Below are 22,085 nucleotides of genomic sequence, written 5' to 3'. Positions count from 1 at the left end.
AAAAAAAAAAAGATTTATCCTCTACTTCCCATCAGCGGGCAATGTCCAGCCTCTTCCTGGGAAGCAGGGCCTCAGTATGCTGAGCGGTTGCCTTAATAATGAAGGTTGCCCCACCCCCTTACCTTTTGTTGCTGAGTGTGATGTTTTATGATGTGGAATATCCCTTTGATCAGTTTGCGTCAGCTGTCCTGGCTGTGTCACCTCCCAAGCCCTTGCCCACCCCCAGCCTACTGGCCTTTGGGTGAGGCTGGGGAGACATCCCTGATGCTGTGCAAGCACTGCTCAGCAATAGCCAAAACACTGGTGTGTCCTCAACACTGTTCTAGCTACGAATACAAAGCGCAGCGCTATACGGGCTGCAATGAGGAAAGTTAACTCTGTCCCAGCCAGGCCTGGTACACAGTTAAGTCATTCATTAAAATGATATTTACAGCTCCTATACAGAATATTCTTTTCTACTTCAAATCGATTTGAAGCAATTAAGTTGCATTTTAATCCCTAATTTTGTAGTAACTAAAAGCTTTCTGGGTAAGAAGAACTTGAATTTTTAAATTATCTAAAATTGGAGGTCAGTCAGCAGTTGGTTTTTTTTCCGTCTTCATTCATATGCATTCTTGATACTGGATAGGACTTTTTTGGATCCAAATTCTGAATGACATGGCAGCTTTATTATTTGACATTTTCTGGAAACTGAGGGTTTTTGTTCTTTTGAACTTGTAATAGCTAGTGGTTTTAGTGGGCCACATTTCACTGAGCTATGGTCTTCATGAAACATTAAATTTCTTTGCAATTTTTATAACTTAAAACTACATTTTGAAGTTAGATAGCAAAATCCAATAATGCATAAATTAACTCTTCTAATATTTGAAATAATTTATTTTTTTAAATGATTTCAGAATAGTTGCTCTGAAGGATATAGTTAACCTTACTCCTGTGAAGTGATTTATTAATAGAGAGCAGGAGCCCTTTTTATCTGACTGAAGGATTAAAATAATGTGAAGTTAAAACTATCTAGTTCCCTCTCCCCTTCTTCTTCTGTTCTTTTTTAAGATGAATAAAGGTCATTTGAAGTTAATGGCTGGTACATTTGGAACTAATAACAGGAAATGCTCTTTCTAACAAGTGGTAATCTTTCTTACAGGCAGGGCTGAGCCCATTTCTCATTATAAAATGCGTTCACTTGCTCATAATTCTTGTAAACTTTAAACAGTAAGGCCGAACATTTCCATGTCAGCTGTCTGCCTCAGGCCACATTTGGAATTTTTATGCAAAATATTCAGCTGTTTCCAAGGCTGAGACTAGGGCAAACTTTATTCCCTCATTTGAAATTCTTGATGCTTTTTTGTTGTTGTTGCTGAACAGCTCTGTTGTCTTAGCATTTAGGACTGAGGAGCTGAAGCTTGCTGAGGTGGAAGAAAGTCTTTTGTGCTAGGCACATGTCCTTGGCTCTGGAAGTCTGTCCAGATTTGGTAAAGTTTTGTATTACTTCAAATAAGGAAAGGTCACATATACTCGTAGGACGCCAAACAGTCCTGGAATATTATGTACTCCCAGTATGTTCAAGGAAGCCCCTGAGAGTCAGTGGGAAGACGGAGAGCTGTTTGGCAGAAGTAAAGGGAGATTAGTAGGCAATGGAAAAAGCATATCTGAGAAAGGTATTTGAAGTGCCTTGGGTAAGGGGATTTAGCAAGAAGCCATGGAGAGTTGGACTAGACTAGTTTAGAAGCTTAGAGGGAGACAGAGTGGTACCTGGTGGTCAAATGGAAGGAAAGGTGCAGAGGGGTTGAACCTGGGGGAGACAAACAGGAAGGCATGGGCCACCAGCCCATGCTTTCCTCAAAAGCCTGAGTGGAAGTTCTGTTTCCTTAGTCTCAGGGTGGCATGAAAAGAATATACTTCTGTGAAATCTACAGTCATTCGTGTATGAATTTTGGTGAGCTCTACAGATGGAACACAGGAAAAATGGTAGTTTGTTGCTGTGGTTATTTACCGCCGTGTCTCAAGGATTTGTATGATGGGCCTATGCTATTTAAAGAAAAAGCAAAGGTTTTGAATGTACACATTGAGGATCAGGATGGGCAGGACAAACTGTATTCTGTAACCTTGTGAAACTTTACTTTTGTGATCTAGGAGTATTTTTTTTTTTATTTATATCCCCATCATAAGATTAAGTACTTGCTGGCTAAATAAGCCTAAGCCAACCCTGAACTACAAGTTTGGTGCATAAGTACTTTTTGTACTGCTGCTCTCCCATGTGTTCCAAATTCTGGATGTATGTAGTGAATAAAGCAGGGAGCGTAGGAAGTAAAAAGAAGTTGATATGGATAAGGTAGCTGAATCCATCCATGGAGATGTGGGTCCCAAGTCTGTCTTTGCTATGGAGTTTTGTCTGTTGCTCAGTGGTGACTTAAGATTGTGCAGATTTCATCTTGTTTCTTTATGTTGAAATTGAGATCCCCAAGACAGATTTGCAGAAGTACTAGGTATTTGTACAATTAACTTAAGTCTATAATTTGAGCATATTCAAGTGTTAAGAATCCGATAGTGAACACCCTCAGACCCCTGTATGTTTTTGGAATTAAGTTTTTTTCACCTCAGTTCACAGGTTGCCCTAGAAGTGCGGATGATACCATTCCTACTTTCCAGGGTGCATTATGAAGATTTGATTAATGACTGTGATGAGAGCTATACAGAAAGCTCATGAGGAAACTAATATCCCTACCTGGATGGTAGGATTTGAATAGTCTGGCCTGAAAAAGGATACAACCACATATGGAACCATCTCTGCTGTGTACAGAATAAAGCAGGGAGCCTTGTCAAAGGGTAATATATGAGTACCTGATTAAAGACAGTATCCTAATGCATATGTGCAAGAGGGACAAATTAAGCTTGTATAGGCAGCCGTGCCCTAACTTATGAATGTTTGACTTTGCAATCTTCTAAATACTTTTTTCATGCAGCATTTTTTTAACATGTAATTTATGTTTCAACTGGGGAAGAGGCTGGTAGACTCATCATGAAGAGAGGCTGAAATGTGAAGCTGTGTATTACAAGACATCCATATTTAGTTATAGCTATTTTTTGTGTGAAAATAAGTGCTTGCTTGATGCTGTGTTGGCATCTGTAGTTCTGTGGATACTGCTTTGAGAATGAAATGATCACAGAGGGTGATCTTTCCACAGTTGCAGTATGCGTGGAGGTGAGCCCATGGCACCCCTGGAGGAGGCAGTTGCTTGGGTACTGGGAAATTTTGTCCAGTTGCTGCCTATCTCTGTTCATGGATGAAGGCAGGCTTCTTTCAGGGCTGAAAGCCTTTCACAAATGCTTTATTTACAGTAAAAAAGAATTGCTACATTGCTAGGGGCACATTGTGGAAAATGAAAACAACCCTGTTCTTCTATATTTTCTATTCTGTAGGTAAAATACAAAAGAGACTTTGAAGAAAGCAAAGGAAGAGGGTTCAGTATTGTGACCGATACGCCCGAGTTACAAAGACTGAAAAGGACTCAGGAACAAATCAGTAATGTATGTGACTGCCACCTAAAGTGATTGTAGATGGAGAAATAGTGTGTCTAAGAAAAGGCGTGTTTGTTGGTGTTTCTGATGAAGTCTGTGAGAGTGAAGAATCTGATTTTGGTGACCGATTTGTGTATGCCAGATTTTGAAGTGTGTGTACCGTGTGTACCATGGACTTGTTCAGCACATTGGCAATGTGTGTTCACCTCTCCAGCTTTCAGCAATTATGCTCAAAATATTTTCTATACTAAAATGATTTGACACTTTTTGCTTTTTTAATAGATTTGCCAGCAAGAAAGAATACGTTTGTAACTTTTTATTTACATGTAAACTATATAAATTATACAAGCTATAATGTTCTGTCTTTTTTTAGCAGGGGCTGTCAAAATTAGCCTAACTGGCAAGATGGAGTTTTCTAGAAGCAGATAAAATGTTGATACTGAGCTTTAAAAGAAAAATACAGGCAAGGCAATGTTCTGCAAGATGAATAAGGAATGGCAAATAGCAAAACTTAACCACGTGTTTCATTAGCTTAGAGCTTGAATACAGAATGCTTTCAGGAATGGGATTTTTCAAAATGGGACTTTTCCTGACTTATGTTTTCACTAGGAAAATTATTTTTTTTGTATTTTATTCCCGTGTAGTATGTTTAACTCACTGAATGGTGGAATATTGGGTGATATGTAGTGCAAGTTATGATATATATGAAATAGGTAAGAACGAGAGGGAGCTAGAAATGATACAGACTCAATACCATTAGCTTGTCCTCGCTTCCTTCCTGGCAGTTCTTCTGCTGCGAGAACTTGTCTCTGTAGATTATTTTGTGATTTTCTTTTTTTAATTATTCCTTGTAGTAATAAAATAACAGCATGGAATCAGAGGCACCCAGTGTAAGTATGATCAGAAGAAAATGATGGAGTTTGTTTACGTGAAAGGAAAAACTTTTTTTCATGTTGGGATGTTATTGAAAAAAACAGAGTCACTAAAAAATACTAGTTTATCACAGCAATGGAGACGTACAATTCTTGCTGGAGCTTCCACTAGTTAAGATTTTGATGTCCAGAGCTGGTCTTTGAGGTGGAAAACTGGGGCTCATTTCCTGGAGCCTTGGGCAATGGGGAGGACAGTTAATTTAAGAGCTGTGCAAATGGTCCTGTGCATAGATAAGATGAGAACAAAAGCTCACATCTTATGTTAATGCTGGGGCTAACTTAAATTTCTGGTTTGTGAGAGAGAAGGATGCCAAGCAAAAAGCATGGCCATTAAGACTTCCGTCTGGGATCTGAGAAACTTGAGTGAGTCCCTGGTTTTAATCAGCTGTATTTTTTGTTCAGACCAGGAACTTAAATTAGGTCCTCTCATGACCTACATAGCTTCCTCGAGCAAGAGTGATTCTTTTGTGTGGGGTAGTTCTGGAACGCATCAAGGAGATGAAATGAGCAGTGCTCTGATGAATACTTAATCCCTTGCATGGGTCTGCTCTGTTAGGAGAGGTTGAGAAGAGTACCCTACAGCAGGCCTACAGTACTCAGTTTTGGATATTGGCGTGCCAAGGAATTTAATTACATCTCCCCAGCCTGGTACCCTCAACATCAGAATATAGAATAATATGACACAGCTCACTTGCGTACTCTTTCTCTCTCTTGTTCAAAGCATATTGTGTTTTTTTTTGTTGTGGGAAAGGGGGAAAATAAACAAGTAGTTTTGTGAAATGGGAAAGTCATTTCTTCAAATCTCTATTTTTGAGCAGGACAAGGGGGTTTCTCTTCTAGCAGAAGACCTTGTTGCACAATTTATAAGTCTGTCTGGCTCTTGAACCAGTGGTATCTATCTGCCTTTTCAGACCCTGAAATAGCTTTTTAAATGTCAAAAGTTTCTTTCTTTTTTATTTTTCTTTTTTTTTTTTTTCCCATAGTGGTTGGATGTACCACTCCTGTCTCTTAATTCCTAACCACTCAGTCTTAACGATATAGATTTTTTCCATCCAGTCTTAACGATACAGAGTTGTTCTCTTTTCTTGATGTACGTAGCTAACAGAGATTCCAAGTCATGGAATCTATTAGAAATAATTAATATTGAAGAGTAAAATGGAATTTAAGAAAGTGTGTGGTAAAAGAAGTCGCGTATCATTTATGGTTACACTAAAATAATAATTTGATTTATAGCATTATATCCTAGAAAGATAATTCTGCATAGGCCGCAACTTGAATCTTATTAGAAAACTCCTGTGTTATAGAAATGCGTTCCACAAAGAGTAGTTTCTGTATTTATCAGATAAACAGTACACGTCACGGACTAAAGCTCTAATTAAGGTTTCAAGACACTGAAAGGTAAGCACTCTAATAAATTCTAAAATAATTTTACTTTTCATATATAGCAAAATGGAAGAATACTAATAAATATATATTTAATTTTCAGTTTTGTTTTGATTTCACCTTGAAGTATTAGAAACTTCTCAAAGAGCCTATTTGAAACAAAATTGTAACAACATCATTAAAGGGGTAAGTGAGCACAGTTAAGTATGTAGCTGTTCTTGATAAAGATAAACAACAAAATAAAACTAACTATAATATATGTTATTTAGCAGAAATCTTTGTAAAATACTTTTTGTCCTCACATTAAGTTTTGCATCATACATGAATATTAGCACAGTGCTTTGATGCTTTAAAGAATCTCTTATGCTATCAATTTAAACCTTGCGAATAAAAAAGGATAGTGGGAGTGGGAGGAGAGTGTGTTGGTGGAGGGAGTTGGATTTCTGCTACTATTTTGGCACCAGCAATCCTGCCTCTGAAGACAGACCAAACTCGTGGAATTTATTTTGTGACTTGATGGATGCATCAGGACCAGAATGGAGTTTCTTAGAAGAGAAAGAAATTTACCCCAGTGTCTCATGTTTTTTAGCATTAAATACCTAATTCCACAGATGTACAACATGCTCGTTAGAATCATGAAGCCTCTCTGGGACATTCAGGTTCAGCTGCCCCAAGCTACAGCTGTTACAGCTTCTTAGCCTTGAGTTACCTTGAAAGGCGCAAACCACACATACTAGCATGCTAGTCTGGACTCGTGTAGAGAAGGCTGCATAAACTAAGCAGCTTTTTTTACTGATGATTTTGCAAGACTTCTAGCACCCATTGCATGGCTGAGCAGGCATTTTAAAATTTAAATAAATGTTACAAATTAATATTTGTGAAAATGCTTATAAGTATTATAAAGAGTATATATGTTTATATGTATTCTAAAAGTTTATTAGTATTTTTTCAATTATTCTGAATACAAAAATTCCATCACTTCTGCTGCAGATGTCACTTTTGCTTGGCATTGAATATGTTAATACACACAAAATTTTTACTGTTCACACAGAGAAATGTGTTAATTTTGTAAAAAGACCTTGCATTATTTTTTGTCCATCTTGAACTGTGGGAGGATTTTCAATATGAATGCAATTATTCTCAAAATGAAAAAAATACCACTTATTTTTATAGGTGATTTTGCAAATAAGCTAACTGTAAACTGATTTTACAAGGCAAAAGGTAAGGTGGTGAAAGGAACAGAATAATTAAAGAAGATGGCAGAAGTCTGTTTATTGATCTATCATGACACATGGCTCAATGAAGAAGTGGGAACTCAATCTAATAATATTTCCTTTAGGGAAATGGAACACTTTCAGCAGTTTGCAGCAATGAGCTGCAGCTTACTGCCACTGCACTTTTATGTCTAGATATATGGCTTGAAGCATGTTTTATCCTATGTGAAATAAGTTGCTCTTTCTTAAATCTGTTCCTGGTAAATGTCTGCAAAGTATAAAGGAAAACAGGTGTCCATACAAATTGATGGAGTGAGAAGCTTTCATTAAGATAAAGGCCAGTGCTTGGATAGTAGAGGTTGCTGGCTTGGTTGTATGGCTGGAGGGGCACATGGAAGCTTTCATAGTGGTTGCCCTCATTACACTGAGAGCCCTTGTAAGCATTTGTCACTTCCACATTCATGCTGTTATGAACTTAAGTCATGTGGGAGCAAGAAGCAGCAGCGCACATCTGTGTCCTTCTTCCCTTTGAGAGCTAGCAAAATGGAGTCATGCAGTTCATTTATATGTATGTGACTCGTTTTCCAGGAGGTTTGGATTGTATATGAAATGAAAACTATACTGTTATGGTAAAAAAGGAAAGTAAGAAACCAGATTAAGTTTGGTTTACAAAGCACATTTCCAAGATACCCTATATTGGTGAACACCTTAAGTTAGGAAGGGCAGTAGAGCTAGTAAAGAGAAGGTCACTGAATCACCCCTGGGGGAGGGGGGTGTCTCCCCCATATATCAGGAGTTGAACTCCTCACTGAAGTTAGTGAAGCCTGTATTGGATGAAGAGAGAGAGCATGAAATCCAGCTGATTTTGGAAAAACTACAAATAAATTCAACCAGTCTTTTTTTTCTCTTTTAAAACATCCTGATTCTAAGAAGTAAATTAACAGAGCTTTTTGCTTATTTGTGTGAAAAGAGTGTTTTAAACATTCATTGCATTATTATGTAAAATTTCACTTTCTTTAGATATATTTTTTTGATTATATACAACAGAATTTTCTTATAAATGAAAATCTTGTAACATTCTCAAAAGTAGTGTATGTGGATTTGAATGAGAAAGGCTATGTATTCACTGTCTTGAATGAAATACGGTGCGTGAGTTTTTTTAAGTATCAAGGGTCACATTCTACCTCCAGTTAAGTTTATACCGCTTCAGGGGAAGCAGCAGAAGACAGGATTTTTCCCATAATTTCAATCAACTAAACACCTGTTTTCTGGAGAGATATACAAATGACAAGGAATTGGGTACTACCTCAGATGTGATATAAATATGTCTTTGTGTAGCAGCTAAGGGAGGAAACAAATGACATTGCTGCTGTATTATGTCCCTAACAGACATTGAGCCATGGCTCCGTACTGGGAAGCTGTTGGCACAGTTATTCAACCTGTTTACTTGCTCAAACATAAAATGGACTCTTAAATTGCCAAAACAGATTGTAGAGAAAATTGGCAGGAGAAGACGTTAACAACAAGGCCCTGAGTTCCATTTGTAGGATTCACAGCATAAACCTGCAGATCCTTGTCTCTAAGGGATTTTTTTCCCTCCATTGAATTCAAGTGAAGGAGAAGAATAGCATGAGAGAGAACAAGAAAAACTGACAGCAACAGCAATGTCTACATTTCACAAAACCAAACATGGCACAGCAATGAAGAGACTGGGTAAGCATGTTAAATTGCATAGAAAAAGAGCTTATATTGTTCTAGGCAATGCTGGGATTTTTACTGTTTCTGAATTGATTCACACTTTCTCTGACTGTCTTTATATTCCCAAGCATCATTTTTTGTTGTTGTTGTTTCATTTGGAAAATATGCTTTTAATCATATATGACAACTGTGTCTACTAACATAGAATAGCACTTGCTGACCAGCTTATGAAGTGCTGCATGCCCGTAGCAGGAGTGGAAGGCTCGGTGTGCAACAGTACCAGTTGGCTTCTGCTCTTGTGGATTCCTCTGATAGTTTAACATCAGCTCCCACTCCAGGAGCTGTTCACTATTTAGTATGCTCTAGGCTCAATTCCACACAACTGCGTTTCAAATATGCTGCATATAATTCATGTGATTAAGCATCTACCAGTTGCATTCAGCAGCATTTTTCTTTGGCTGGAAGCTAGGAGGTTGAATATGTCATTCCTATTGCTCATACAAGCGTATCTCTGCAAGAAGGTAGAGTTCCTACTGTGCTTCTGTGCAGTGAATGTACATGCATAGAGTCTTGTCCAATCTTGTCCCTTCTCTGAATTTATCTTCTAAGCTTGCTTTGTGTAGATACGTAAAAATGGAAATTCTGAGAAGCCCCAGGTCCTTTGGTTTTCTAATGTTTCTGTGTTGAAGTTTTTTGACTTCTCATTTTAACTAAGCAGAAGTAATTCTGCCTTGAAATGTAGAGTCCTAATAAATGCTTTAGAAATGACTTAGCAAAAGAATCACATTGATTTTCAATGACTATGAGTATTTTTTGCAGATTTTTATATAGCTTTCATATACTGTACAGCTTTCAGAAATTTATAAAATGACTGAAGACATGCTTAAGAAATGATGAGTCTAAGGAAATGTAAGTAATATTTTAGATAGAAGTGCTAAGTGCGCAACTGGAAACCTTTGGGAATGCATTTCAAACCTCAATGTGTATTCTACTTAAAAAAGAAAAATCTTTTTTTAATGATCATTATCAAAATATTATGCAAAGTTAGAAAAAGACAGTGTTAAAATAGCCCCTATGTATATGGATTTTTTACCTAGGCTTTTGGTAAAAAGTCTTAAGTTATTTAATGGCGTGCCGCTTTGTCTGCTTCTTCCTGCTTTGATCCCCATGTAGAACAATAGTCACCAGGCATTCAGCTTTATAATATTTTCTTTAATTTACTGTTTATGTACTGCACAGTATGATATTCCACACACTATAAAATGTAAAAACAACCATTAACTTCTTTGTGGAGTTTTCCTCAAAGCTTCTTTCTCACATCTTTAACTATGTTGAATGAAATGGTTTTCAGAGTTGTCTAAGAAATGGGAAGGTATTGGAATCCCCTTTTATGCAGTCCTTATTTACATGAAGAACTAGAGCACCGAGATTAAAGTATTCATGCTAATCCAGTAAGTGGCACCTAGAGTAAACCATTATCTTCTATGTCAGCCTTCCATTAGAGGTAGAGGGAGGCACAACCTTTGCTAGGGAGTTTTAGAGCTGTTTGGGAGGAAAAGATCACTGAGAATCCAGAGCAGCGTGTTCATGATTCATCAGGGGCGGCGCTGACGACTTTTGCTGTCCCTGTAACTTTTTCACATTCTCTTTGGTGGTTTCCCTTTCTTAATCCTTGTGATGTACATGACAATAGCTCCCAGCATGTGGGAAGAAACAGTATTTTTAGACCTTCAAAAGACAAGTTGAAGGATGCTTTATGGAATGTCACATACTCGTTGCAGTTGTTATGTATGAATCTGTCAGTACAGGTGGAACTGAATAATTCAGTTGACTTTAACTACTGGTAAAGTTCTCTTGAGCAGGTGGACTTTCAGTCTGTGGCAGTGTATAAGAGAGTCACATGAGGTCATATTCCATAGGGGTAGTAAAACAGATATCTCCTAACATGATGACATTCTTCACCTGCTGAAGATCAGCTTCCTGGTCCAGAGCAGGAAAAGCATTAGGGTCTATCGGTGCCATTGTTATATGACTGCTTCTTTTGTAACACAGGTGGAAAGATGCATAACTCTTCACCAGAAAGAACAGAAGCATTTTATCAATGAGAAGCTGGAAAACAAACCCCTGCCCAAGAGAGGCAACTGCATTTGGAAGAACTGTTAGCATTGGAAATAGGGATTTATAATGGGTGTGAGTTGTTTAACCTGTTATATCCCGTACTGCCCACAATAGCATTAGATGTGTAAATTCAGATAGGCATTTGGGTAAGTCCATTGACAAACTAACCCCAAGCCTATACGGAAGTTGTGGTGAGCTACCAATGTGTGAGAGACACACCACATCAGCAGATTGTATAAAATGGAATTGCTTGTCTGTCAGATGTAAGTCTATTTGGACTTGAATGGTATGTGACCTTGGGACAATTTCTGCTTGGGGAAGGCTCCCTTTCAGCAGCCCCACGGTGAGGGTGGATAACTGACCTCAAAAGAACCCTCACAAATGTGAAGCTGAAACTGTCCTCAGAGAAGTAGGGGGAAATATTTTAGGTTAAGTGGATCTCTGGCAGTCAAAGCAAGCAGATGTGACGCCTACATAGCTGCCTCTTCAATGGTCTTATTCCATCTGGCTTCATTCTATAGGCTTGGTTAGAAAAAACTATTTTCTCTCCTTTTTTAGCAAATATAATGTGATATCGTAGTTTATTATGTTTTTTTTCTAGGATTTCAGGTGGGTTTTTTATAAGTTTATAGAAAAAATTGCTTTAACTATTGCTTATTTTCTTCCATATCACTGCTTTCATATGAAATTAGCTGATTACAGAAGTTATAGAGCCTTTATGTTGTTAAAATATATCTTGAAGTTTCAGAAAGTTTTCAGTGAAGTTCCACAGGGAATAGTATAGTCTTTCTGATTCTAATTTAAATAAATACGTTTGACAGGATGGCTGTAACCTTGCTCACCATATTGACAAAATAAAATGAATTGTGTGGTGGAAGTAAAACAAGCCGTCCAGAAAAGTCCCCAAAGGTATGGATTTACTGCATTGTGTAAGTGGGTCAACTTATGCATGAGAAATGAATGCTAATTGTAAACTGGTTGCAAAACTGCAGACTTTAAGTAGAATTTAATCAAATGATAACCTAAGTATTTTGATAGGGATGCCCTATCATGCATCTCTTTAGAACACAGCAACAAAGCTGAGCATTACAGAAGAATAATTAAAATATCTATTTGAGATACATTACAACAGTGTCATTCAACTCCGTAATCAAAAGCATTGTATTCATTTATGTCACTGGCACTGGTAAATTTTAAGTTGAACCTGCATTTGGTTATACCTGTATTTGGGTTGATTGCTTTACATGCGATACACTTTAATTCAGTAAAGAATGGTCTATTTCTTGATGATCAAAACATTAAATCCAGTCTAGAAAAATACCTCTTGGGCTTCTTCTGATCTGGGCTTTTTATAATAATAAAATAGAAATATCTAGTTAAGAGATACAAGAGAAAAAGATAGAATTTTCTGTCTTACTTGTTTTGTCTTCTATTTGTGGTATAACATTCATACTGCAAGGCTTATATGAAAGACATCAGTAATTTAAGAAACTACTACATAGTCTTCAAACAGGTAACATAACATTTCATGGACTTCATTTTTAATCCACAGTAATTACCATATCTTGTCAACAGACGCATGTGTTACAGATAAAGAAGTAAACCTCTAGGTCAGTATGTACTTATTTAAAACTCTGAACTTCCTAATTGGAGGCTAAAAGAGCTATGTAAATGTGAGCAATAACTTGGTGGTTATGCTATTTTCACATTTTGCTGCAGTGTTGCTCATACCTCTTTGTACTGTAGTTTATGGAATAAAAAATTCCAAGCTGTAATGAAGACAGCTATAAAAAGTGTTTTGTGGCAAATGCTGTAAGCACTAGTCTGTCATCTGACTAAAGGACTTGAGTCTCTAAACACTAGTGACTTCAAGACTTAACTTGGAAGGTTTCTGATGTTTAAATATAAGGCTTTTTCTGTTGTGGTACTAAGCTACTAAATCATGACAAAAAACCCGACTCCTTTTTCCTGTGTCACTTGAATATATTTAAGCACTATCAAAATCACTCATTATTTTTAATGAGTACATATTTTTGAAGCCAGTATTTTTTACATATACTAAAAAAGAATTAAAATAAAAACTCTTCATAGTAGCTCAAATTTGGGAGCTGATTAAAATGAAGCTTTTAGAATGAGAAAAAATTAATTAGCCAAAAAGTTGAGAACCAGGAGTTAGCACCTCCAGAGATCCTTGAGTAGTTATGTGCTTGCAAGGAAAAGATAATGTCTAATTTCCTTGTTTTCCTATATTGTCCATCACCCACTTATCATTCCAGCTCTTAATTCTGTGATTCTGTGATGCTTTTGTACTATCCATCAGTTGCTAGGGCAGCATCTTAGGCAGTAAACCTCCTGCTGAAGAAAAAGATGCTCTGCTTCTTCTAAAGCTCATACCATCTTTAATCTTGATCCCTTGAGATTTGAATATGTCACCGCAACGGTGCTCACAGATTTCATTGACCTTGACAGCAGGTGTATCTGGTCCTCTATGGCACTCAGTTGTTTTTTTTTAATGTTAACACATATGTCTGTGATTTCCTTAGCCTGTTAGTAGATACATTAGTTGTGACAAAGCCAGCACTGTAGTAAGTGTAATGATTAAACTTTTTAACCATCCTAACATGAGGCGAAGTAGCAAAAGTTTGCATATGCGTTTCTGCTTGTGTCTGCAAAGATCTTGGAGGATGTTTACTTTTCCAAGTAGTGAATTAGAGTGACACAAGTATTACTTTCTAAACCTTTCTACTCTTAGTATTATTTCAGTAATGATTTAGTTACAGAAACGTTTGTGTAGTTTTTTGAAAGGTTCTTTCTCTGGCTCACACCAATGTAATCTCACTGTTAGCAACCACAATATTTTAATGGAAAACTGAAGTTTTGTTTTTTTTTTTCCAGATCTGCCTTGAGTTTATTTCTGTCTCTCTTGTCTTTTCTCGGTAAGTTAGTGACCTTGTTCATACCTCATCTTTCTAAAGGACTGAAGGGGCAGATACTGAATATTTCACTAAGCAAGCCACAGGCAGCAAACAGAGGGAGGGGGTCTGAACCTCAGTCCCTGTAGTGACTTGGGAAAGTCTACTCTGAGGAAAACGTCAATTGAGAGGTGGTTGTTTTGAACTGGTTGTTTTCAGCCTTTCTGAGCTTCGCTCCTACTGCGCCCCTGCTTTATATCAGCTTCCCCCTTTCTTCTAGGGAATGATGGTGTAAAGTGAACCCCTACCTGGTTTGGCCAGCCCAGCCCTTTTCCAGCCTTTAGGAGAGAAATATACCCCAGACTGTGTGACTTATGTTGCTGGGTTAACTGATTTTTATAGGGTTTGGCATAATAGGGTAGCTCTTCCCAGTTTCCAGAATAGTAAGTGGGGAAGCAGCTGAGGAGGATATTGTGGCTGGTGTGGGTTTTGGCCCAGAAGAGGTGGTTTTGGGGGGAGAAGGGGAGGATTGGCTTACAGGGAAGCTGTGGCAAGCCCCAGAGTTTGTATCAGGGCAAGGTCTGGGTGTCTTCAGGATGTGCCTCAGCATACCAATACTGAGCAGGGATCCTGTGCCCTCCTCTTCTCAGCTAGTGGGACAAAGCCACTTTGTCCCCTTTCATCTGGAATGATACTGGCTACCATTTTGTTGCCAAGCTGGAGCCACTCAGTAGTGCTGCTCCCTCAGGCACCACTGATGGGAAATGAAGGATTCGGAGAATCTGGGAAGGTGCCTCCATCTCATCTCTCGTGTTTTCTTGCCTGCTCAGCAGGGAGACCTGCTCTGATGTGGGTTGGGCTGCCCTTGGCTGCAGTGTTGTGAGCACAAGGGAGATGGACAAAGGTTTTCTTTGCCCATTCCAGGAGAGCTGTAGATACGACCAGGGCAAGGGTAGCAGGCGTGGAATGAGGTCACTTGTTTGGCACTGCCTTTTGTTTAGCATTCCTTTCTGTGCAGCGTGTGTTTCTGGCTCAGATAATAGCTGGCATGCAGTCTTGAATTGAGAAGTTCAGTTAGCAGCCAGGTTCCTTTTCAACAGAAGTGAACTGGATGAAAGGCTCAAAAAAGGTTGTTGGTGATAGAACATTAAGCGGAATTATCAATGAAGGTGTCAAAAAGTTACAGAAGGCTCTGAAAGTACTGAGGGATTGAAGATTAAATGATCAGCCTATATTGAAAATAGGTAGAAAAGATACTGAGAAGACACAAATAAGGATTGAGCTTTCAGCATGAAAAAAAAAAATAAAATCACATGGAATAAGTTTATAAAGTCACAGGTAGGATAGACCTGGAAGAGTGAGTGTGATTATGTCCTGTTTCTTGTAAGGCAAGAACTAGGACCAGGAAGTGTAGCTGTCAGGCATCATACTTAAAAGAAAAACAAATATGTGGCATATAATCAAACTGTGAAACTCATTAATATAGGAGACAGTGAAGCCTAGAAATATAAAATTCATTACAAGAAGGATTAGGCAAGCATGCGAAAGTTAAATCCATCAGGAAATATTAACAGTTGTGAACCAAATCCAGCCACAGGCTCAGGAAGGCTCTGTTATGCTGATAGCAGGAAACTGGAAGGTTCTTAGCAAGGGGAAGCCTGTTTTTCTTAGGTACCTTCCCAAAACATGCATTACTGAGCAGTGGCAGAGCCATGATGGTGCCATCAGTGAGACCAATGATTCCATTGGTGAGCTTAGTACCTTGTGCCATTTGTAGCCACAGCTGTGGCTCAGCCCTACCAAGGAGTGACCAACCCATTGCTTCCTTGTTTATACATAGCTGTGTTGAATTTATGGAGTTAGGGTTAAAAAGGATTACTAATTATGCACCTGACCCTAGATCCTCTCTGACATCAACAGGCTTTATTCATTACATCTGATTGTCTTCTCAGCCTTTCTGTTACAAGCCAGAAAGCCTTTCTGAGCCGTGAATGGCAAATTTTTGAAGAGGTGGCTGAGGTGCAAAGGTAACCGGGATATCTGTTCCTTACATACATGCAAGTGTTCTTGCACGGCCATGGCAATTGACAGACCAGGTATTAGTCAAGAGTAAGATGGTTTTGGCCCCACTAGCGTTTTAGTTGTTTTCAGGTGAATCTCCTGATCATCCTACCACACTTTCCTTGGCATTGCAGGACTGTCTTGGAGCACGCAAAGTAGATTCATTCCAGATGAAACTAAACTGAATGATGCACTCCAACGACCAAAGTGTATCCAGTCCATTGGACCAGAGTAGAGCTAGACCATAGCTACTCCCCCATGCTGTAAAACACAGACTTTATGTCCCAGAATAGTTTCATTCTAAAGATCTGCTCCTATTGTGCTGCAGTTCTTGCTAATGGAAACATTATTATATCCTGCTTAGAAACCAATTGTCACTTTGAAGCTGTGTTCCTCTGAGACTGGAGAGTGATACTAACTACAGCTACAGGCTTTAAAATTCATAAAGTGGAAGGGTGGAAATAGTGGGTGCTGAAAATCAGCTTGTTGCATGACCTCTGTTTGCCCTGTCAAGGGGTCACTGAGACTTGTCTGGTCTGTGCACTAAACTTGTAATTTATGTTTGTGGAGGATGTCAGGAGGAAGATTCATGTCTGGGTATGCATTAGGATATCCATTAGGACTTGGGTAGACATGGATTGATTAGGTGGTTATTGCCACATGCAAAATTAGCCTGGTCAGAGACCCCTAACAGGGAAGCTTAGTGCATAACCAGTGAGCCAGGCTGCAGCTGATAGAGCCTCAAAACGTTAACGGTAGATAACTAAGATAGCTTTGGGAGTTATCACATCTGATATGCTGGGCCTGAACTTTGCTGATGACATACTGCATCTGTCAGATGTGGGAACTGACGTTTGCCATGATTTTTGAGTCCGGATCAGCAGAAGATAGCACAGTCCTTCTGTGTGTGTGTGTGTCTGTGTGTGTCTGTCTGTGTGTGTCTGTCTGTGTGTGTCTGTCTGTGTGTGTGTGTCTGTGATACAGGAGGGAAGGCAGATAGCCAGAAATGTAGCGTTGCTGTTGCTTTGGGAGCAGTGTATAAATATATGCCAGATGTATACATGAGGCTTGGGGATTAGGTACATCCCACAGGTATAACTGAGACTTAGGAGTTAGCTGGTAGGCTTGTGTCTGTAGGGAAGGATATTCCTATGGTCCAGAACACCTTGAGGAACTCAGGCAATCCAAGGAAGTCTGCTCCATGTTAGCAACTTGTTTGTATTTTGCCACACGACCTTTTCTGACACTGACTCCAGATAAAATGAGAGTTGAGAGCTGAGGCACACAGTCCTTCTCTGTTAAACTAATAAAGCTGGCTGTTAAATTGTATCCTGTGAGTCTGGCATTCCTTCATTCAGCTGCGTATCCTGCACTGTGTTTGGTTTCTGTTCTGAGATGTGTACTGCACAGAAATGGGTCCATTTGCTCAGTCCTGTTTCTTATCGGTTTTTCAGGACTGGGTGGGCAGAAGAGAGGGGTTTCAGGAAGCTTTTCCTGTTGAATGAGCACTTTGACTCACTCCAGTTAGGAACATTGCATTATAAGGGCCACTGAGTCAGGTCCTCAGCTGTTGACAGCACTTCCTCACAGAAGTCTTGTCATGCATGTTTTTAGCCTGATCTTGAAGGCCTTGAGATTTTTGGCGTTCAGTGTCTAACCAGGTGTTAGGTGTTTCTTGTTAGACAATTTCTCTTAGACATCGTTGAATGCATGGATCAACTCTCGCTCGTTTGTACTAAGACAAGGCAGTACAGCTTGTTACACCTCGATTTGGAAGGTCTGCTCTTTATTCCTAACCTTGCTGATGGCATTCTTCATTGCCTCTGGCAAGCTACATCACTTCTGTTTCCTTTTCTACAAAATGGGGGTAATGATCCTGAGGGCCTTTGCAAAATTGTTTAAAGATATAATGAAAATGACAGAACAGCTGAATGGTACGGCTGCTGGTGGTTGTTACTTATGTGTGCAAACTTTGTCAGTGGTAATTTGGGAACATAGGAAACAGTATGAGAGGGGGTGTCTTCAGTCATCACCTCTAGTCCTCGTTTGTGGACAAGCATATCATACAAACTTCTCAAAAATCAGGTCAAACTCCATAAAGTTAAATCAGGGCTTTAATCCATTCTTTTTTAATACATTTCTTCATGGTAGGGCTATGTCTGTTTGTGTGCAAGCATTGTCTTTTTGACTGCATGGCACTTCTACCTCCGTTACCTGTTTAGAGAGAGATGTCATTCTCAGACTTTTGTTATAGATGCTGAACAAGCAATTAGTTCTCATGTGCCTGTGCAAAGGTTCTCACTATTCCACAAAGTCCTGCTTCTACCCATTCCGATGGGAACACACTTCTTTCGAGTACAGCGGACAAGTGTGTTTTTCATGCTGTTGTGAGATTTTAAAAATACCTTGCATGATTAATTTCAGGATTATGTTTGTTTTTCTTCACGGTCATTTTGGTGGCCTGCAGTCACTGTGTGATTGATTCAGATATGCAAGTGCACCTCTTTCCAACTATCAAACTTATAACTTGCAGCAGAAATTCTCTGAAGAATGTATTTTTGCATTAAGTAATATTAAATTCCATCCTATTACTTCAGACCTCAAGCCTGATCAGTTTTTCATAGAGAATTTTCTTTACAGCCATACCTCATTAATAAAATGGTTTAATAAAATTAATCCCAATAAGGCCATTGAGATGGTTCCTCTTGGGAGTCTTTCAGCATTGCAGCATCATTCTGCTATCAGCGCAGCTTGTTGAAGTATTTGTGCAATCAGCTGATCTCTTACCTATCTCTGAATTGGCAATTCTTAGATCAATCTCCATATTTTCTAAATTAATACACAAACCTTATTCTTTTGTATTTCTTCTCTGTGTTGCCATGCTTGATTTGATAGATTCTTAATAGTCCTTATTACGAGATTTGTGATTTCAGAGTGCCAGGTTCACTGCTCTCGGTTAGTTATTTCCAGATTCTTTTAATTTGGGGACATAAAAATCTGCATTTTAATTTGGTTTCCTGTTTGGTAATTTCCTTTACAAACTCCATTAGCTATCTTTCTTTTTTGTTGTTATTTGTTTGTATCCCTCTCAGAGTATCATAATTTTTACTTAAAACTGATGAAGAATATAGTTCTGGGTTGAATGAATTCTTTCTGTCTTCTGTCTGGAGAACAGCTGCTTTTTTTTGTATTTTCTTTTTATTTGCGTAATTAGGGGAGTTTTAATTTCTTGCTTTCATATACTTCTAAAATCTTACTCTGTTTTGTAACACTAATCTTGTCCCTTCCCTTTCTAGTCTCCAAGACACATTTTTAAACTTTCTGGGTTTTTTTCCTTCTAGTCTCATTTGTTAGTCCTAATACCTCTTTTTGAAGTGGATATTCATGATGTTGGATATGGAGGCTTTCTTTTGAGGTTTTTACATTACTTTGGATGGGGCTTTATGAAAAAATATTTTTAATGTCTGAAAAGAAATTCCGAAGCTCTTCTAAATTTATGTCAACAGGCTTATCCTTTCAGCTGATTTTCTATCCAATTTGTTTAATTTCTCATACTGTATTCCTTTGGAAATGGAAGTAGATGCAATAGTAAAATGCTTTTGTTTTTCCTTCAGGTTAATTTAATCTGAACGCACTGGTGATTATTCAGTACTCTGTTGCTTTCTTGACCAACTCGTCTTTCTCAAAATTGTCCTAAACTAAGCCAAAAGAGTATTTTCTCTTTGCTGTGTGGAAAAAAAAAAAAAAAAAGTGACAACTAAAATCTCTCTACTGCTCTTACTATCTTTACTATTATTAGCATTTGTTCTCTAGGCTTTATTTTGATAATTACGATTTTACAATTCAATTCTTAGACCTGCATACCTTCAATAATAGAAAAGATATTTCATAACTGCAGTGGTCTAATCTTGCCAGTTTGCGGACTTTGAATTTTATTCCTGAAGGCTAATCGATGTCTGCTTTTCCAAGTAACAGGTAGACGTAATTTGCCAGGGTATTGATATATAACAGTGCTTGACAATTACGTGAGAATGTCCATGTAATGTTTTAGGTGGGCTGATGAGTTGGAAGCTCAGTGGAACTAATTTCTGTGATAAAAGTCTTTACATTTGGCTCTAGATTTAATGTATTCCACCTTCATAAAGCTTTCTTCACTCTCATCTTTCCCCTCTGCTCAATACCAATGTGACTGACAGGTCTTTTAAATAGTGAGCTTTTCATTCCTCTCTCTAGCAGCCCTGTTCCCACCAATATTTATACCATCACCACTGGATCAGAACAAACTTCTCCATCATTGCCTTCTGCAAAAGAAATGGACAGTTCTTAGCCCTTTTTATTGGCTTACTTGCATTGCAGTCTCTTAGTGTGCTCAGGCAGCACAGCCTACTGAGAAATCCTTGTCTCTTCCTGTTGTTCTTTCTTCCCCTACCTCTCATCGTCCTTGGTTACCTACCTCTGTAGCAGACAGCAGGAGAAATACTGAGTTAACCCAACCAACTGCTGGTAGGGAAATCTGTAAAGCAAGTATGGCGAAAGGAAAGCAAAATATTAAATACTAATGCATTTTGCTTTAGCCACTGCTAAACTTGGCAGGAAACAATGAACAGATTTTGAAGTCCTCATAACCATGAACTCCATAAAGTGCTGACAGAGATTAACCAGTAATTCACAATTTTTGCAGGGTCTCTGCACACTCAGACTTCATTTTTAAACAGTTTCTCTGGTTCCCAGAGAGCTAAAAAACCCTTTTTTTTGTTTTTAGATGAAACCTGTGATTTTTGGAGAACAGTTCATAGGCAAGAATTGGAGTCTAGGAGATTCTGGCGTTTGGTGTGGAACTGAGGAATGCATAATGCTCTACATTCTATCCTGTTTCCAACATTCATGTTTCCAAGAGTCATTTAAAGTTGTTACTTTGACCCATAAAGTCCTAAATACCTTGGAGGCTGCCACCTCCTTCACAGGTTTGTGGATGTTAGTTTGAGCAAGAGATTGCTTACTCCAGAGTTGCACTAGAAAACTTCTGTCAGGTTTTCTTTGGTGGTGTCACAAAAATCACATTTGGAACAGTGCCAACTTATATTTGCAGAGTAGTTCTACACATTCCTCAAACAAAAAGATTATTCAGGCCCGAAGGAGTTCAAGAGTATTGTCTCCTTTCCCATTCTGCAAGGTGGACTGATAAGCATTTTAAAATAAGTTAAATGCATACTTTTTTAACTTAAGTGACAGGCATATGTTTTAGGCACTGCAGAATTTCAATGGCTCTGTGGTGGATTTCCTAAACAAAGACAGACATGATGGAAATCTAGGAGACTATAGAAAATACCAATGGAAGACTTTTATCACAAGGAGTTACAGTCCTTTACTTGATACAAATAAAAGATTGAGAAAAGAAGATCATATGGGAATACAGGCTTTGAGAAATTCCTTGCCTGTTGGTTTCATGCAGCTTTTTGTAAAGTTCAGGTATTGGTATTTCTTTGCTTGATGTGAATATGTGAAACAGTATAAAATGTAAAAGTTATAGACCTTGTTAAAATTCTTACTATCATTATTGATAATAATTGTACTAATGGCCATATAACTATAGATGTGGATGTAGTTCTTGCATTTGACCTATTGCAATAAGAGCTTCCTGGATACTTTTTACTTTGAAAGGTATTGAAATTTCACAAATGCTTTTGCTGCAACGTGGAGCCTTTCAAAGTTACTCATAACAGAAACAAGGGCAATCCTTTTTCTGTGCTCAGAATAAGTGATAGTCTCTTGTGTGGGGCACTAATTTCAGATGTAGGTTGCTATGTCTCTGTGCTGCCTATGTATCTCTGCCATTGGAAAAGTTTCACTTTCAGACCTTTTTTTCATAAAAAGTTGGAGGAAGCAAGAAAGACAAGGAAAGTAGAGAGAAATCAGAGTAGCTAACATACAGTTACTTTGAGCTAAAGCAGAATTCAGATCTGAGTCCCTGTTTTGCCTGAAAAAGTTGAACATGGATCTTGCACCTGTGTATGTGATGCTTTAAATCAATTTTATACAGAATTTTATGGAAATAGCATGAAAGCTCTCAATTTTAGAGGGAAGTAGCGTGCTGATCATCCTTTTCAGTCCTACTGGATAAACGGTTAAATTAGCATGGATTCATAAACAGAATGAATGGTAGGCAGAGACACTTTGATTTGAAATATCAGCTGTAACTTTACGTGCTTCGTTGGTACATGCAAACCAAGGCAGCTCCAGGTTTAATGTGT

At 38.3% G+C, this 22,085-nt stretch overlaps 1 protein-coding gene across 7 annotated transcripts in view; it reads left to right on the top strand.

The window, feature by feature from the left end:
* NEBL (nebulette) overlaps positions 1–22,085 on the top strand; it is a 273,257-nt gene that overhangs the window by 124,305 nt on the left and 126,867 nt on the right. For 4 of the 7 annotated variants that reach the window (XM_064444759.1, XM_064444761.1, XM_064444760.1 and 1 more), the window contains exons 1-2: positions 3,556–6,017; positions 8,658–8,758. In XM_064444759.1, coding sequence (XP_064300829.1) covers positions 8,710–8,758 — 49 coding nt within the window. In that variant the 5' untranslated portion in view covers positions 3,556–6,017; positions 8,658–8,709. Of the gene's footprint in view, positions 1–3,417; positions 3,526–3,555; positions 6,018–8,657; positions 8,759–22,085 lie in introns of those variants that run through there. The other 3 variants (XM_064444765.1, XM_064444766.1, XM_064444764.1) reach the window with 2 other exon arrangements.

Source organism: Phalacrocorax carbo, chromosome 2 (genome assembly GCF_963921805.1).
Source record: "Phalacrocorax carbo chromosome 2, bPhaCar2.1, whole genome shotgun sequence".
Lineage (NCBI taxonomy): Eukaryota > Metazoa > Chordata > Aves > Suliformes > Phalacrocoracidae > Phalacrocorax > Phalacrocorax carbo.
The sequence above is the reverse complement of the archived record's forward strand: the minus strand, read 5'-3'. Positions and strand labels throughout refer to the sequence as shown.